This window comes from Cupressus sempervirens, chromosome 4, assembly GCF_028749045.1.
Source record: "Cupressus sempervirens isolate cs-2001-9-10 chromosome 4, ASM2874904v1, whole genome shotgun sequence".
Taxonomy (NCBI): domain Eukaryota; kingdom Viridiplantae; phylum Streptophyta; class Pinopsida; order Cupressales; family Cupressaceae; genus Cupressus; species Cupressus sempervirens.
In genome coordinates, this window is record NC_143121.1 from 779,415,781 (window position 1) to 779,434,931 (window position 19,151).

General features: G+C 39.1%; 2 protein-coding genes across 3 annotated transcripts in view; both read right to left on the reverse strand.

The window, feature by feature from the left end:
• MRE11 (DNA repair and meiosis protein (Mre11)) overlaps positions 1–19,151 on the reverse strand; it is a 227,214-nt gene that overhangs the window by 139,548 nt on the left and 68,515 nt on the right. For both annotated transcript variants that reach the window (XM_089826849.1, XM_089826850.1), the window contains exon 3: positions 18,181–18,338. In XM_089826849.1, coding sequence (XP_089682975.1) covers positions 18,181–18,338 — 158 coding nt within the window. The remainder of the gene's footprint in view (positions 1–18,180; positions 18,339–19,151) is intronic.
• On the reverse strand, positions 2,172–3,544 carry LOC149563710 (uncharacterized). Its single transcript, XM_089824203.1, has 2 exons — positions 3,055–3,544; positions 2,172–2,906 (listed from the first exon to the last, which is right to left on the reverse strand). Exons 1-2 carry the CDS (start codon positions 3,542–3,544, stop codon positions 2,761–2,763), a joined length of 636 nt encoding a protein of 211 aa, XP_089680329.1. The 3' UTR covers positions 2,172–2,760.

The window sequence follows — 19,151 nt, forward strand, 5'->3', positions numbered from 1 at the left end:
ACCTTTACAGGTATTTCCACTTACATCATCTGCCTCAAAATATTTTGTTCTACAATTGCTCAAGCAAAAGTGTCAATCGTATCCCTTGACTCCCTACAAACCTACAATTCTTTCTCAATCTCGGCCTTCGCCTCTAGCGTCCTTTGTTTTTCCATATAGGGGTCAGGATATGTGGTCTTCTTGGCCTGTGCTCATGTGATTGCCAAAATTTCTTCTTCCATGCCTCTCCCTTCAACGTCAAGGGGATTGATGCCAAGCTTCAGGCAATCGGTTTCCTTGTGGTCTCTTGAAGCACACCATCCGCACAGCTTCTGCAGGGTCTGCTTCTAGCAATCTCGAGAAAAGTGTCCACGCTGATTACAAGTTTTACATTGCATCATCGGTCTTCCCTTCACATCATACTAGATCCGAGTGTGACGATTGTTGTTATTGTTACTCCCTCAGCCTCCCTATTGGTTATTTCTATAGTTGTTGAATGACGCAGCATTGTTATTTTGTTAAGCATCGGTTTCAAATGTGGAGGGCTGCTCATGTGTAAACAACACTTGTTGGTTCTTGGCCCTCATGTTGTACGGGTATTTTTAGCGGAATGTCTCATGATTTGCAGATGTCGCAAAATGATTTCTTTGGGCAATAACCTTTCATGTGTCCGGCTTCTTTGCAATTAGTGCACCACACATCACCCTCCTCAATTTCACTAGATCGTCCTTTTGTTTCCTTGAGCTCTTTCACCATCCTCTGGAAATCTTTCTAAAAGGCACATTCGTTTTTACTCAATTCCTCATCACTACTTTCCTCCGAGGACTCATCATCCAATAACTTGTTTTTCTTGGAGATCTTATTTCCACTCTCCAAATCCATTGGATAGTTGTATGTGTTTTCGTACAATGTAGGTGGTACGATCTTCATTTTCTTTTGGAAGGAACTTTTCAGTCCCGCGACGAACCATTGCTTCTTCAATTCATCGACTGGCGCACATTCCATCTTTTTGAGTAATTCCTTTAGTCGTCGCCCATAAGCTCTAACGAACTCATTCTTTCCTCATTTTGTGACATAGATGTTGGCAAGAATTTCATTGTCGTCTCACAACTTGAATTCCATCTAAAATTCCTTCTTTAGCTCTGCCCATGTCGTCAACTTGGCTTCATCCACACCAGAGTACTAGTCAATGGCTCCCTCCCTTAGTGTAGCAAGAAATTGGGTGACCCATTCATCCTAATCAGTAACTCCATTAGCCATCCAGATCGTCTCACAAGTTCAGCAATGGCGAATAGGATCCTCCTTTGCCTAGCTTATGAACTTGGGTGATTTCTAATTGTTTAAGGCCACAACTGTCGATTGTGTTACTTGTTGTACCAATTGTGCTATGGTGTCGGCAAGGTTTGTGTCTGCACACCTATGTTGTTTGTATTACACTGAGATGTGGTGGGGTTGGATATAAAGTTTCAACTACTAGATTGTATTTCCACCTTCGACATGTTAGGAATAAACAATGTCTTGGCTACCCTGCGAACGTGTCACTTCAGCACCTCCAACTGCCTTGGTTCCCTCTTCACTCCTACTTCAGGTTTCCTCCACTCATGGTGTGCGAGATAGGTTCATACACTATTCTTGTGTTCCCCAATTAAATTTACCCTTTGTCGTGTTTCCTCAAGTAATTCTTTGCCAGTGTTACCCCAGCGCGGGGGTGCGGGGGTGCAGGGGGACGTCGGGACGAGTTTTGGGTGCGGGAAAAAAATAGCCTCAATTTGGGGACGGCAAGGGTGCGGCGGCGAGGGAGCGAAGGGGGGGTTCAAGGGAGAGGGGGAGGAGGAGGAGGGAGAGGGGGGGGAGGGGGTTGCATAGTATATATATAATATTATTAATATATATGATTGAAAATGCTAATTATGAAATGATACTTCAATATATTATATAACAATGTAACATTAACATATCAAATATAGTTGACTACAATGAATAGAGAAAATTAAAATGTGATTCAGAAACCATAAGTTCAAACTTGAAACTTGAAATTTCATAACCATTACTATTACTAATGACCATTTGACAAATTAACTTAGTTCAAGATGCAAGATTCAAAATTCATTGTTCAAATATGATTTTATAAATATCATATATCATAAAGATGCTCATGATGACAATGAGCTGAATAGCATGAAACAGTGAAATAATAATAATGTATCATAGCCATATCAAAGTGAGTATAATCAACAAAATGACAAAATGCCAATAATGAGAATGGATGATTCTCAAGTGCTCTCTAATCATCCCCTATGCCAAAGTCCTCATCACTGGAACTACTAGACTCCTCCTGGGTAAGATCCTGATCCTCTAAAGGAACACCAACTAGCCCTACATTGGCTTCTGCATCAGCATCCTCATCAATCTGAGCTGGATCCTCTGGCTCCACATCCCATCATGCTGCAGGGCTCTCCTTGTACTCGCGTGTCTTGCGATCTTTGAGCCGCAAGTGACCATGTACAGCAACCAGCTTCTCCGCTCTCTTAGAGGTAAGTCTATTCCTCTTAACAGAGTGAATGAAGCTATAGGTGGACCAATTCCTCTCTGCAGCTGAGGAGCTAGACACCTGAGATAACAAAGTTGAAAGTTACAACTTACAAGTTACAAACAAATGTCCATACAATTTGTAACAAATGATAAATGGTAAATCGATGATTAATAATTATTGAATCAATGAATCATAAATTAAAATCAGCAAGGTAAAACTCTTCAAGTTAAGATTGTAAAGGGCTGGAATTAGTTATTAGTATTACAAACCTGAGAAAGCAGTCGAATGGCTAGTGAGGTGATCTTTAAATTTTGTGACCCATGACATTTCCACCACAAAATGGGATTCTTTTGTGCCATGGTTTTGAGATCCACCTTTGCAATATCCGAGTATCCTACAAGTTACAAGTTTTAAAGTTTACAACATAATATTAAAATTATAAATAACTTAAATAAAGTTATAACTTATAAGTAACAATTAATTATTAAAAGAACTTATAATTATAAAGAGTTTAGAGCACTGAATCAAGATTTAAGGATTACCTGAAAGACTAGCAAATTCGGACCACTCGGTACGGATCTCACTAGCAGTCTCAGTATCATACATTTTGGCAATGCATCGAAAGAACCCATTCTTCACCTCATCATCCTGAAGTGGTGTGACTCTACCAGGCCTAGGTATGTACCACTTCGGGTTCAATGCATAGGCAGCCATGTGCAAAGGAGTGTTCAACTTCTCCCACCTGCGGTGAATGATAGGCTCAATGTGCTCCGTATAGAATGCTAGAGTGGGGTCTCTCTCACGCACAACAGCCCTCATCTGCCCAAGCATGGAATCAATGCACTCATAAACCTCTTCAAGGCTAGGTGAATCTGCATCTCCATATCTGATCACCTGAAACACTGGAGTAATGATGGAGACTATGTATTTTGCATCACTCCAAAATTGATCACTCTTCACTGTCTCCTTTACCCTCTTCCCCTGCTCTGTTCTGGACTCAAGCCATCGCTTCCATTCTTGTGTCATAACCATGAGTTACAATGGCTCTTGCAACTCAATCATTCTCTCCAAGAGAATATAATATGATGCATACCTGGTCTCAACTGGTTTCAGGAATTGCTTCTTTGCGAAGCTCCTAAAAAGTGCATGTGATGTATGGTGATTGCAGATAAACATCTGCACCTCTCTCCCATCATTAACCACCTTTCTAATCCACTCTATTTTCCCCATGTCTTTGAGTGCATTATTCATGGCATGCACACAACATGGAGTCCACCAAATATGCCTATAAGCTGCCTCAACAAGCCTCCCTGCAGCTTTGCACACATGTGTTGCATCTGTCACAACTTGGACCACATTTTGTGGTCCAACCTCCTCAATGGCTTCCCTAAGCACATGAAACTGAAAATCAGCATCTTTACGATGCCTTGAACAATCAACTGCCTTCAAAAAATATGGGCCCTCCGTGCATGTAACCATAATGTTGATGAGTGGACGATGACTAATGTCAGTTCACCCATCCATGATAATGCTGCAACCTGAGTCCATCCAACATGCTTTCATTTGCTCCATCAAGATCCCAACCTTTTCATAGGCTCTATCCAACACTGTAGTCCTCAGCTTGTGGTCACCTGGTGGCACATATGATGGCTCTCCCTCATTCACTGCTATGGTAATCATCCTCACAAAATAGGGAGATCGAGCCACATGTGTAGAGATGCCATTGGCAAAGAAGAAATCACCAACAGCATCATCTAACCGGTCCCTTGCATGCATGTTAGATAAATGTGCAATGGGGTTACTATCAGTGCCACTTGAAGTTGCTTTTCGTTTCCCCCTATTGCTGTCCCTAGCTGAACTGTGTGTAGGTGAGGAGAATGATGGTGTAGGTGACATAGTCCCTACTCTCTGATGCAAGATACGAGTAGATGTATCTCGCTGCCCCTGTAACTGTTGTATATGCTGTACCTGTTGCCTAGCAGACAAAGATCTAGGCACTGGAACAACACTATCATCAGGAATGCCCCATAGTTTATTTACTTCAATTCTGTATCTAACATTCTCAGGATTTGATAAGAACATGCATGGGTTCACACCATAGCCACTCCAAAAAAGGAGGTGTGAATTAACTCTTGTAATGCTGCCAAACCATTGTGCTCCACATATATTGCACTTCCATTTGCGTGTGCCACCCCCTGAAGGTGTAGGGCGTGTAATTTTTGTAGTAAACTGTTTAAGAGGGGACTTTGGCTCATAAGGACCCCTAGCATACTTCCTCAAAATCTCTGAAGGGCAATCAGTAGAAGGCACCCCTGGTGCAACATAAGGAGGCTCTTCCGCAAGCTCAGATTGACCACCTACATCAGCCCCATGATCACTTCCTTCAGGCTCAAGTTCAGGCTCATAATCAGATGCACTTGGCTCATTAATTTCCATGTCTTCTGCACTTTGGCTGGATCTAGAAGCCATTTATAAAACTGCATTTCACAAAATGAAAGTAAAATTATAAAAATAATCATGATACATTTCAGCCCAAGTAAAAATAATTTAAAACTTAAAATTTTACTATTTAATTTTAGCATTTACTATTTAAAAATTTAAAGTACTAAAAAATGAAACTAAAAAGTAAAAAACTAAAAGAAAATATTAAATAAAAATATGGCAATATGGCATATGCTGAAACGTTTTACTAAGTAAGTTACTCTCAAGTTTCAAGTTTTATTTTTTATTCTTGAATCTTGTTGATAGTTGAATCTTCTTAGTTCTATGATTTTTTATTTTATTATTTATATTAATTTTTAGTTTTTAAATTTTTTCATTGTTCTTAAAATAAAAATATGGCAATATGGCATATGCTGAAATGTATTTTACTAAATACGTTTCAGCATATGCCATATTGCCATATTTTTATTTTAAGAACAATGAAAAAAACTAAAAATTAATATAAATAATAAAATAAAAAATCATAGAACTAAGAAGATTCAACTATCAACAAGATTCAAGAATGAAACTTGAAACTTGAAAGTAACTTAGTAAAACTAAATACTAAATACTAAATTTAAAAATTATAAATTGATTTTTAAAACCAAAAAAACAAAGTAAAATAAAAAAAACCCTACCTTGAAGGCTCGAACTTGAGGAGACACTTGCCAAATCAAACTTTCTTGCTCCTCTTGCTCTTCTTGATTTTGCAATCCCTTGCAAAACCACCCACTAATCTCTCACAAGCTCCTCCAAACACTCTTTCTCACTTAGCTCCTTGCTGCTCCAAAATGGTGAAATGAAATGATGAAATGAATAAGAGATCTATTGGTCTTATTAAGCTTTCAAATAGACTACATGGGACCCACACCAAATTAGGGTTAGCATACTTCAAAAACAAAAACAAAAAAAAAGGCAAAAAGTATGGTTTTTTTTTTTAAAATCGGGCCTCTTCTCGACGCACCCGGGAAGCACCCCGCGAGCACTCGTGGCGCACCCTCGCACCCGGGAAGCACCCAAGCACCCGGTGCTCGACCGGTGCGGCGGGGGTGCGGCGGCAAAAAAGCCACGGGCGGGGGTGCTTGGGTGCGTGACGCACCCGCACCGGGTGCGCAGGGCTTTTGACCCGGGTGCGCGCACCCAGGTTACAGTGTTCTTTGCTACTTCTCAACCACAAGTGTTATGGCAAACAGTAGAATTCTCGTTCCATTGAAGCACCTCTCATTACACCCCCATGGTCACCTACCATGACACCTTTGTAGTCCCCTTTGCGCATCCCTTCGACTGGTTGTCCCTCCGCAAGTTGTCTTAACCTCTGCACGCGTTCTACTTGTGTGAGGATTAGAGCTTCGTGTGTGGCTTCCAAGGCATCCAATTTTTCCTTCTTATTCTATCTTTATTAAATAAATTGAGCATCAATTCTCTAACAAAATGTCATGTTTAAAAAGAACACTATTTATTAATGCATGTTTTTGTACAATGTGGGTCAACTGTGTGACCTTGTCATTACAAGTTTATAGTGTCCTTTTTATTATCTCTTCTCAAAGGTTTGAAGTTCATGGATTGGTCCTTCATCGGGTTCACTCACGTTCTTCTTCCTTCTGATAGCTTTTTTTGGTAAAATATCGCTGGATTTGTTGTTGGCATTTTTCCCGCTCGATTTCCTCCCTTCGATTCTGTTAAACAACAAATTCTTGTGTTGATAGACAAGGTAGGTGGTGCGAAAGCCAATTTGAAGAGGGCCTTACATTCAACGCATCCCACATGGTATACTCAGCAACTTCTTCCCGTACAGCCTCCTTCGTACAAAAGTCTCAATGGTCGCCCAAAACAAAATATGAAAGTCTGTGGTCAACGCATGTTCCCCTTTGAAAAGCTATGTAACTCCATCATTGTTGATTATGATATTCTCATTAACAGGCAGTTCTATTTATTCCCCATTTTTTTTTTAACTTGGTCACTTCCAAGATTCGATCGGCAATGGCACCTTGTGGAGTCACAAGAACTTATTGCATACAAACAAAAAAGCAAGGTATTTGACACAGAATATAGAAAGAACTCAACAACATTTCATTTATTCATTGATCACCATATACAATAGTATCTCCACATTTTCATATCCGTCCTACAAAGAGAGTTCATACGTATAATGCCCAAGAGGTTGCGAGGCGAACCGTTGCACCCGTGTAACTCCCTTGGTTATACCACCTGTCTAACTACCCAAGTTTCTCAACAACAGAAATTAATTATTATTATGTGTTAAGCTTGAGTAGACTCAAACATAAGACCTTCCAAATGAGAGGCTCACAAGTTACCGTTGTGTTGTAGGCTCTTGCCTTTTCTTGGCCCTCATTTATTTTATAACTAAATTAGTCAATTAATAAAATCTTATATACTATTATTTAATTTTTAGGACATAACAATTCTCCCGAACCAAAGATTATTTTTCCTCAAGCAATCTGCACATTACAAGATCCCAAATCATGCATGGAAGTTGAAGCCATTATCTTTGAAATCTCTAGGTTGCATCATGATCACATACATGCACTTGAAAGTAGGCAAGAAGAGCAAATACCATTCAAACTTCAACTACTCTGCTCTAATATAAATGTTGCCATGCCCGTAGTCATCAGGATTATACTAAAACCAATCATCAAACAAATTGGTGCTTGGATCCCAAGCTTTAACACTATCATACCAATTAATTAATTTTAAAAGATGATGATCTGGAGTCCCAACTCTCAAGTGCTACTTGTTCTTCCCACAAGGAAGCCACTCACATGAAGAGATGGAAATCATGCATACCTCTCATCGATCCAAAGCAAAAACTCCATACTCCACCAACTATGAACTTTTCCCATGAAAAGAATCAATAGTAGTGCTTACGCCTCCATGCAGCGGATTGATCGATGTTGGCTTCTAGGCAAGCTCCATGCAGGTACCCTCTTCAACCTTGTTTTTGTCGCACAGGCGTTTAGGTTTTCTCCACTTTTAGGCATAGTTGCAAATTCTTGCATGTCCTCATGTGGCTCTTCATCCTCCTCATCACTCTTATTGCCATCATCAACTTCCTTATCCTTGTGCAATTGAGGCGTAAACTTTTTCTTCACAATGCTTGAATAGATTATTAACCAATCTACATGTTGCAATAGAACGAATGCATTCTTGATTATGAATGACATGTAGCATAGATATCATAGATTAGGGTATTACATCCATCACCTCAATACACAAAATCATAATACTCTATATGGATTAAAAAATCTCATTATCAAGGTGGTCCTTACTATAACCAAAAAGTGATGAGACATATTGTGGATCAAATCTTGCAACCCCAGATGTAAGAGGCGGTCATTCACTTTGATTTTTGCACACATCTCCAATATTGTAAACCTCCTACAAAATTAATCACTATTGATGTCATCAAGGCTTTGAAGCTATCAATAATCAAGTGCAATAACTCTATCATGGTGTCATCGTCATACGGTTCACTAAAATGCAGTATGAAGGACCAAGTAGATACCCACTGTGTGAAAAAGATCAAGAAACTTTTGATCACATCCTTCAGAGTTGTGAATATTCCAACCTTTGTTGGCTATGGTTATGTGGCAAAATGGGATGATTTACTGCCCTCCCAAATAACATCCTTAGCCTATTTCAAAGCTGGCCAAACATAAATAAGTCGAGCATTCACAGCAGTATATAGAAAGTTAGCCCCTCTATCTTGATTAGGGAACTTTGGAAAGAAAGGAACCATAGGCTATTTAAAGATAAACAGATGTCACCAGAGAAATTAATCAATAAGATTAATGCTAGAATCACTGAGACTGTGAATAGTAGGATTCGCAATCACCCAAGAAAGGAAGCAACTATGTCTTGGTGGGATGGCAAAATGAGAAGTAACTAGGAGGGTTTGAAACAGTCATGTACCCTTTTTAGTGACATGATATTTTTAATTGAATTTGCCTATCATGGACTCTCGTAGGAAAATGATTTTGTTGAGAGAGTCATTCTGATGATTATTTGGGGATTGGATGGTCTATTTTGCTCTTGGAGAGATGGGGTTTATCATATTTTTATGTGTTATGCGGGGCCAAAATATTATAATTTTGAGTTGAGTTGCACTTTTTATTTTATAAAGTTACTTTTTATATAAAAATGCATTATAAAGAGATTTCATAAGAATATTTTATGGATACTTCTAGAAGTTCTTAAGAGGCTTCTTAGAAAAGTGAATAAATAAAGTGCTTGGCCTCTCATTTGGACATACTATGACTTGAGTTTACACTACTTTTCTCTTTGAGCATTTGTGGCGCCATCTTGGTTTGCAGATTGTCATTTGATCATTAGGAATGGAGTCTCCTAAGGATTTGCATAACTGAGGAGGTGAAATATCCTTTGAAGGGTTGCACTTTGGAAGTGGTATTCAGCTACTTCAAGTTAAGCTTATTTGGACATTTCCAGTAGGGTTCGATTTTCAGCCTGGACATACATTTTTGCTCATATTTCACTGTTGGTTAGGAGTTTGATTTTTATTTTTCTGGGAGAATTTTCTTTGGAGCCTGGTGATTATTTCTACACCATCTTCAGCACCTTTCAGCCCAGTATTTATTTTTGCCAAGTGTCGTACCAGTCCGTACATGTACAACTATACCTGCAGGCCGTACGGTCAGCAAGTTTGAGGGCAGGTTGGAGTTGCATTTTCATCATTTCATCTTCAGCATTCAGTCTCCAGCATTTGCTCAATCCAAGTTCTTTCATTTCAGTTTGTAGTTGCAAGAAATTCTCAGTTGCATTCAGCCAGTAAGGGTTTGTTTGTAATGTGTCATGTTGTAATGCTCTAAGTTGAAAATCACATATCATATGTAAAAGCATTTGGTTATCATTGAATGAATATATTGGCACTATTTTTACATCAGCTATTTGAGTGGATTTGTTGCATAACAATTTCCTTTATTCAGCAGTATATTTAGTTTGCATGTCAAGTGTTTGATGAAATGTCACAGTTCAGTATTAGTGGCCTGTTGGTAAAGGGCCATTACAGTGGTATCAAAGTGGTGTTCTTGCCATCCTGTTGGGTAAAGAATCTTTATGCATCTTTCAGCTTTTGGGTATCAGAAGTATTATACACGCAGGAGAGCAGCACCTAAGGGTGAGCAAGAATTCAAGGATATACTACCTATGGGTGAAATACAGTCACAGAGTCCACCTAGAGTCCCCAGGACTGATGATGATGAGGCTAGAAACTTCTTCCAGGCTATGACTACTGGACAGCAGGAATTAGTTCAATCTATACGTGCATTGACTACTATGATGGAGAGAGTTGCTCAGCCGAGGAATCAGGAACAGGGTAAGGGGACACCAGAGCAAAATAACAGGAGTGTAGCAAGCTCACCTTACCATCTTTCGATGGCAGTGGACAAATGACAGCACAAGCCTGGATCCATAAGTTAGACACATTCCTAGCATTGAGGCCTATGTCAGAGACGGATGCCATCAAGTATGCCACTTTGCATCTAGAGGGCACAGCGCATGATTGGTGGTCACATGGTATGGTTACATTGCAGCATAATCAGGTGACATCCTATCAAGATTTTGTGGATAGATTGGTAGAGCGCTTTGATAAGAAAGACCCAGAGGTCTTCTTCCGTGATCTTGCACAGCTGAGACAGACAGACAGTTTGGAGGCCTACATCGGTGAGTTTCAGAGGTTATCAGTGATGGTGCACAATGTGTTCGATAGAAGGTTGCTTATACAATTCACAGAGGGGTTGTCTGAACCTCTAAAGGGGTGGATCAAGGCATTCGATCCCCCTTCATTGCAGAAGGCTATGAGGAAGGCACGGAGCATGGAGCTCACAGCACCCTCCAGCAGGTTCACATCCAAGAGCACTTCTTCATTCAAGGACAATAAGAAGTTTGATAAAAACAAGGGCAAAAAAGGTGATACCAAGGGTAAATCTACTACACCTTTGGATATGGAGACACTGAATGACTTGTGCAAGAAGAAGCTATGTTTTTATTGCAAGGGTCCCTACAACAGAGATCATGATTGTCCTATGAGGCCTAAGGGGAAGGCCAACAGGGTTATGTGGGCTTACTATGAGGGTTCAAATTCTAGTAATTCTGGACATGAGATTGATCATAGTGATGCAGACCCTAAGGCAAAAGCAGAAGCTCCAGAGACTAAGGAGAAGCCCGAGTTGCACTTTCAAGAGGCACGCTTGTCTAGCATTCAGCAGGAAGGATCTTTTAGACTGCATGGTGTTCTAGCAGGGCAGAGAGTTATTACTTTGGTTGATACAGGTGCTACGCACAATTTCATTGATACTCGTTTTGTTGAACGTCATGGTATTATGACTGAGTTGTTTGAGGGACTACGAGTTCAGGTTGCTGATGGTTATACTCTTAAGTGTAACAGGATGGTTAGAAATTTGCCCTTACGCCTGAACAACTATGAGTTCAAGACGGACTACCATGTTGTCAACATGGGTGATCTGCATATTGTTCTTGGGATGGAGTGGTTGCGCTCATTGGAAGAGGTCACTTTCAGATTGAAGGACATGGAGATTAAGTTTGAAGTGGATGGGAAGCAACACATTTTAAGAGCCATCAGGAATGGAGACATCAAGACTATTTCCTTCAGATGGATGGAGAGGTTAACCAGACATGATGACATTAAGTGGGCAGCCGTATGTACTCTCATGCCTACACAAGAGGGACAGCATAAGACAGAGTATCATCCAAACATACAGAGGTTGAGGGTGAAGTATGACAGAGTCTTCAATGACATCCCACCCAACAGACCACCAGACAGAGGTATTGAGCACATCATTGAGTTGGAGGAGGGTGCTAAACCCGTGATGATTACACCATACAAGCATCCTAAGAGGCTCAAGGATGAGATCGAGAAAACTATCAAGGAGCTTCTTGCGATGGGTCACATTAGGCCTAGCAAGTCTCCTTTTACTTATTCGGTTGTGTTGGTGAAGAAAAAGGATGGTACATTAAGGATGTGCATTGATTACAGGGTGTTGAACAAAAGGACAATCAAGAACAGGAACCCCATTCCACGAATTGATGAGTTGACTGATGAGCTTCACGGTGCATGTTACTTCACGAAGATTGATTTGAGATCCAATTACCATCAAATCAAAGTTAGAGAGCAGGATATTGAGAAGACTGCCTTCAGATGTCATTATGGGCACTTTGAGTTTGTGGTCATGCCATTTGGGCTGACCAATGCACCAGCTACTTTTCAGTCCACCATGAAAAGGGTCTTTCATCACTAGTTGCAGAAGTATGTGTTAGTCTTCTTTGATGATATTCTGATTTACAATCGATCTTGGCAGGAGCACATGGAACACTTGGAGATAGTTTTGGGGATCTTGTAGTCGGAGTCCTTGTACGCCAAGGAGTCCAAATGTGAGTTGGGCATGATAGAGTTATTGTATTTGGGTCACATCATTAGTGCAGAGGGAGTAAGGATGGATCCTGATAAGATCCATGCTATTGTGGATTGGCCTCCTCCAAAGAACCTGACACAGTTGAGAGGGTTTCTTGGGTTGTGTGGTTTCTACCGCAGATTTGTCAGTAGGTATTCAAGTCATACAACTCCTATGACGGATTTGCTAAAGAAGGGAGCCTTTGTTTGAAAACCTGAGGCACAAGCTTGATTTGAGAGATTCAAGGAGATCATGACTACATGCCCTGTATTAGCATTGCCCGACTTCTCGAAGCCATTTGAGCTTCAGTGTGATGCATTTGGAGAGGGTATTGGTGTTGTTCTAATGCAGGACAAGCACCCCATTGCATTTGAGAGCAGGAAGCTCCGTGGGCCAAAGAGATCATTTAATATATATGACAAGGAGATGTTGGCTATTATGCATGCATTGGCTAAATTCAGGCAGTATCTGTTGGGTGGTAAGTTTTGCATTAAAACTAACCACAATAGTTTGAGACATTTCCTTAGACAGAGAGATCTTAATGATAGGCAACAAAAGTGGGTTAGTAATCTGCAGGCTTATGATTTTGACATCTCCTATGTGAAAGGGACTCAAAATGTGGTAGCAGATGTATTGTCATGTAGACCACATCTCAGTGCTATGATTCAATTATTAAAGGATTGGAGGCACTTGATCATTGTTGAGTATGCTAGAGATTCATGGGCATCCGAGATTGTTGATGGGACAATTGTTGATACTAGGTATACACTTGTGGATGATTTGATTATCTATAAGAATAGGATATTCTTAGTCCCAGGATCAAAGGTGAAGCGTATTGTTATAAGAGCACTTCATGATTCACCTACAACTGGACACCCTGGATACTTCAAAACATACAAGCAAGTACGGGAGTGGTTCACATGGAAGGGACTCAAGGCAGATGTGTTGTAGTATGTTAGAGAGTGCCATGTTTGCTAGCAAAACAAACAAGAGCACACCTTTCCAGCAGGGCTCCTACAGCCACTTCCCATTCCTGACAAGAAGTGGGAGTGTATATCCATGGATTTCATTACGGGCTTGCCTAAGGCCCAAGGGCAAGATTGCATCTATGTGGTGATAGACAAATTGACGAAGTATGCCCACTTCTTTCCCATCACTACTACTTACACGGTAGTGCAAGTGGCTGAAGTCTTTTTCAAGGAGATTTTTAGACTACATGGGATACCACGGAGCATAGTGAGTGACAGAGACAGCAGGTTCTTGAGTCATTTTTGGCAGAAGGTGTTCCATTTATGTGGCACTGAGCTCACACCTAGCACCAGTTACCACCCGCAGACTGATGGGCAGGCAAAGATAATAAATAAGTGGGTGGAGGGATATTTGAGGAACTACGGGGCTGGTCAGCAAAAAGCATGGGTTAGATGGATTTATTTATGTGAGTATTGCTATAATACTACCTATCAGATGTCTATTCAGATGACTCCTTCCAGAGCATTATATGGCTATAATGCACCGAGCTTTGTTGATTTGCTTATGAGTGATGTTAGAATTCCTCGTGCTGGGGATTTGCTTTAGAAGAGCAAGGACATTGTTGATGCTCTTAGAGATAATATTGCCAAAGCACAGAATCAACATAAGCCATATGCGGATCAGAAGAGTATAGAGAGGAGTTTTGAAGTTGGTGGCATGGTTTACCTCATCCTACAGCCTTATCGACAGTCTACTCTCAGGAAGAGGGGGTCAAAGAAGCTTGAGCCTAGATACTATGGCCCTTTCAATATCATCAGGCGGATAGGTGAGATGCTTATGAGCTTGAGCTTCCAACAGACAACAGGGCACACAATGTTTTCCATGTGTCACGGCTCAAGAAGGCGTTGGGTCAGCATGTTGTGCCTTCAACAGTTCTTCCTCCATTGGATGATGAAGGGAAATTGGTTCTCGTTCCTAAGTACATCATTGACAGCAGAGAGAGACAACTCCATAGGAGGACTATCAGAGAGTACTTGGTGAAGTGGAGAGATTTCCCCGAGGAGGATGCCACATGGGAGGGAGAAGATATTTTGCAACACCCAGCTTTGAGATTGCTTGAGGGCAAGCAATTTCAAAAGGGGCGGACTGTCATGTCCCCTTTTTAGTGACATGCTATTTTTCAGTGAATTTGCCTATCATGGACTCTCGTAGGCAAATGATTTTGGTGAGAGTCATTCTCATGATTATTTGGGGATTGGATGGTCTATTTTGCTCTTGGAGAGATGGGGTTTATCATATTTTTATGTGTTATGCGGGACCAAAATATTATAATTTTGAGTTGAGTTGCACTTTTTATTTTATAAAGTTACTTTCTATATAAAAGTGCATTATAAAGGGATTTCATAAGAATATTTTATAGATACTTCTAGAAGTTCTTAGAGGCTTCTTAAAAAAGTGAATAAATAGAGTGTTTGGCCTCTCATTTAGACATTCTATGACTTGAGTTTACACTACTTTTCTCTTTGAGCATTTGTGGCGCCATCTTGGTCTTCAAATTGTGATTTGATCATTAGGAACGGAGTCTCCTAAGGATTTGCATAACTGAGGAGGTGAAATATCCTTTGAAGGGTTGCACTTTGGAAGTGGTATTCAACTGCTTCAAGTTGGGCTTATTTGGACATTTCCAGCAGGGTTCGATTTTCAGCCTAGACATACATTTTTGCTCATATTTCACTGTTGGCTGGGAGTTTGATTTTTATTTTCTGGGAGAATTTTCCTTGGAGCCTGGCAATTACTTCTACACCATCTTCGGCACTTTTCAGCCCAGCATTTATTTTTGCCAGGCGTCGTACCAGTCCGTACATGTACAGTTGTACCTGCAGGCCATACGGTCAGCAAGTTTGAGGGCAGGTTGGAGTTGCATTTTCATCATTTCGTCTTCAGCATTCAGTCTCCAGCATTTGCTCAATCTAGGTTCTTTCATTTCAGTTTGTAGTTGCAAGAAATTCTCAGTTGCATTCAGCCAATAAGGGTTTGTTTGTAATGTGTCATATTGTAATGCTCTAAGTTGAAAATCGCATATCATATGTAAAAGCATTTGGTTATCATTGAATGAATATATTGGCACTATTTTTACATCAGCTATTTGAGTAGATTTGTTGCATAACAATTTCCTTCATTCAGCATTTTACTTTCAGCAGTATATTTAGTTTGCATATCAAGTGTTTGACGAAATGTCACAATTCAGTATTAGTGGTTATTAGTGGCCAATTGGAAAAGGGCTATTACAGAAACTCCCTCCTTTCATAAGCCCAAGTAACCATGATAAGTCCAAGGCTAGACAGGAATTTAGATGGAAGCCTCTCCAGAAAAGGAGGTTTAAATTTAAATTCGATGGGGCCTCTAGAGGAAATGCAGGCAAGGCCAAGCCTCAATTGCATTATTTACAACTGCAAGGGTGAAGGAATAGCTTTACTAGCCCTCCTTGTAAAGGACATTACTAACAATATGGCCGAAATTCAGACCCTAATAGAAGGCTTCAAGTTATGTAAAAGACTCAACATTGAGAACTTGGATATTGAAGGTGACTCTACCAACATTATCAACACATTGAGACATGGACACACTCCTAATTGGAAATTGAATTTCTTATTGGCAATAGCCTTGTCCTTAATAGCTCATTTCCCAAATTCTACTTTTAACCCTATATAGACATAAGGTAATAAAAAAGCAGATACCCTAGCCAACATGAAGGCTAATGGTATCGAGATATGCCTTATCTCTCAAAGCATGCACAAGCTCACACATCTCCTTGGGTCTCGTTGTTATATCTTCAACTTATTGAATATATACATGCTCTTATGATTATATACTAACATGTTTATACTTAAATCCATAGGATATTAGTATATACAGCTTTTTATGTGTTCTTTAGTGCCCTTATGTGGTGAACTAAGCTGAGGATTAATCGATAGTGGTCCCTTCTACTTCTGGCACTTGTGGATATAGTACTCTGACAGTTTTTTCTATATTTGGCTTATTAGTGGCATTCCATGGTATATTTTGTTTATCTGTATATGAAGAAATGGATTTCATTGATAGGCACTGCTCCAATTCTTGATAGGGTTTATAATTTTTAATTCCCTTTTAATATACATATAGAAATATATACACATATAAATGTGTGAGTGCACACACACACACACACACAAATACAAATATTAACGAACACATGAAATTTCTTACATCAGACAATAAGAATGTTTGTCTATATTCTATAGCACTGACAATGTGTAATATATGAACTGAAATGGTGTATGATAGTTTGTTCTTTGCTGACTGAACATTGGGCCTTGCCTTCTTTTACTTCATTCTTGGGCATAGTTGGTTTTTTCTGGATGTCATGTATATCTGGTGTGGAATAAGCTCTATTCACTTTACTTCTGGGTGCCAGTGCTTCCCTTGCAGAAGTTTCCCCCTGGGCAAGCATAAGCCTTAATTATTGTTTAGTCTTTGATCAATGCAGCCATTTTTTTGTCAGATTGCTTGTGCCTATCAGAATCTGATGAGAAGGTCTAACGTTTTATGGTCTATTGTTGATATTTCTCATTAAAGAGCTACTAACAAAGGATCTTAGTCCAAGTTTGACAGAAGTATCTCTTGTGCAGATCGTCTGGGAAGAGCAGAAGGGTTACAGAGTATATTGATCAGGCAGTCTATTTTATCTAGCTTCTCTCCTAAGCTTCTGTATTAACCAGAGCTCATTTCTGTAACATTATTACCCCATATATGGGAGAAAGCTGTAACTGTGCTTTACTTGTAAATATCTGTAATAGAAGGTTATTCCTTCTATAAAGATCCCTTTTACATCAGATGGGGTCATTTTGTATCGTAGTATCTGGACGAGATGCCCTAGGTCATACTGGGGATTTTCTTCCCCGTTCTTTTCCCCCAGATGTTTGCACTTAAATGGGGCGCAATGTAAAATAATATTTTATTTAATAAAAATTTAAGGCCTAGGCCAATTATCTACAGAAAAAACAATATTATTTAATTTTTGGGACCACTTAAAATTAAGTCACTTTATTAAAATTTGGGGATATTATGAAGTCCCAATATGATATAGAACCACTCGGATTATCATTAGAATTATAAATACCTAAAATGAACTGATTTCTAATGTGATGACAAAATAGCTATCTAAACTTAAAATGCTAATTTCCACAAGCCGGATAGAAATTAACAATGCAGTCAAAAACAGGATTATTTCATTACTGCTGATCAGAATGCCAAACCTGAAATAATTATTAACTTGAAAATTACCAGCTACAATAATATTACCAAAATCCCCTTGGCAATGGTATGGCTACCTTTTTGGAATGTATGGCAAAATGAAAATCATATAATAGGAGTCCATATAAGACTGTGATTGCCTTTATTGGTATTTTCTGTTAGAAACTCTCTGATGCATTTTAAAATACAGGGATGTTATTAGAGACCCTCTGCAGAGAGTAGCTACACGCAAATTTCAATAGATCTTATCAGACAGACACATTATCTCTCCATGTGCTTCAGAAAAGCCTGTACTAACAAACTAGCAAAACAAATAAATTTTTCAGTGTCTTGCTCATAGCCTCATAAGTTTCCCTAGAACATTATGCATTGTCAGTCTGTCTGTTTAATCTCTCACATATTCCAATTTTAAACGTTATCTAACAATAGTTGTCTTTGGAACAGAGTTGCAATTAACAAAGACCAAAAAGAATATCTTACACATTTGCAAAATTTATGGTTTGATCACTGACAACTTGAAACTGTACTGGCCGATCATTGAGGCAGTAACGTCGTAAAATTTCTATTGTTTTTATTAGAGTTGTCCTTGATGGCTTGTTTTCATGGAAAAGATCACCACCAAGAAGCACAAAATCTACCTGTCATTAGGATTGGAAAAATAACACATTAGATTTACAATTGGTGAAGTAGAAAATCAGTAAGAAGAAACAAAAATTTTGGTAGATAATAAGATATAAAGTTTGATTAGAAACACAAGTTATTCATACTATCTCACTGTACATATCAACTAATTCCCCTGATATAATTATGAATTTCAACTGATACACAAATTTCACACTGAAACAATACTACCATAAAATGCCATCAACGATACAGATGATAGTAATAAGTAGGTAGAAAATTCATGGTTGATTTCAATTAGATTTATTTTCCACGTGGTATTTTTATCCAATTCCATTTAATTCATCTCTGAAATACCCAGATTCCATAAGACTTTTGAGTAGTTGTTACTTTATGGACTTCTTGTTGTCTGTTGATAATAATCACAAGACAAGGCACATACAAGGTACACAAGCACCTCAAAAAATTTGTCATCAACAGTTATTATTAGAAAATCCACTGCATTTAGAAAATGCTATTAATTTAACCAGATATTTTTTCAATTCTTATGTAAAATCAGATTATCAGACAACAACAGTGGTGTAGATAATAGCAAAGTCATATGACTTCTTTTGTACTTGCAATTCGTCATGAGTCAAACCCCATCTCAAAAAATTTGTCATGAACAGTTATTATTAGAAAATCCACTGCATTTAGAAAATGCTATTAATTTAACCGATATTTTTTCAATTCTTACGTAAAATGATTATCAGACAAAAACATTGGTGTAGATGATAGCAAAGTCATATGACTTCTTTTGTACTTGCAATTAGTCATGAGTCAAACCAAAA

Bases quoted from the DNA above. Each gene is read 5' to 3' on its own strand.
- LOC149563710 (XM_089824203.1), bottom strand. From the start codon at position 3,544: ATGGTTATGACACAAGAATGGAAGCGATGGCTTGAGTCCAGAACAGAG. The intron at 2,907-3,054 runs GTAATCCTTAAA...TGTAACTTGTAG, and splicing joins CGAATTTGCTAGTCTTTCAG to GATACTCGGATATTGCAAAG.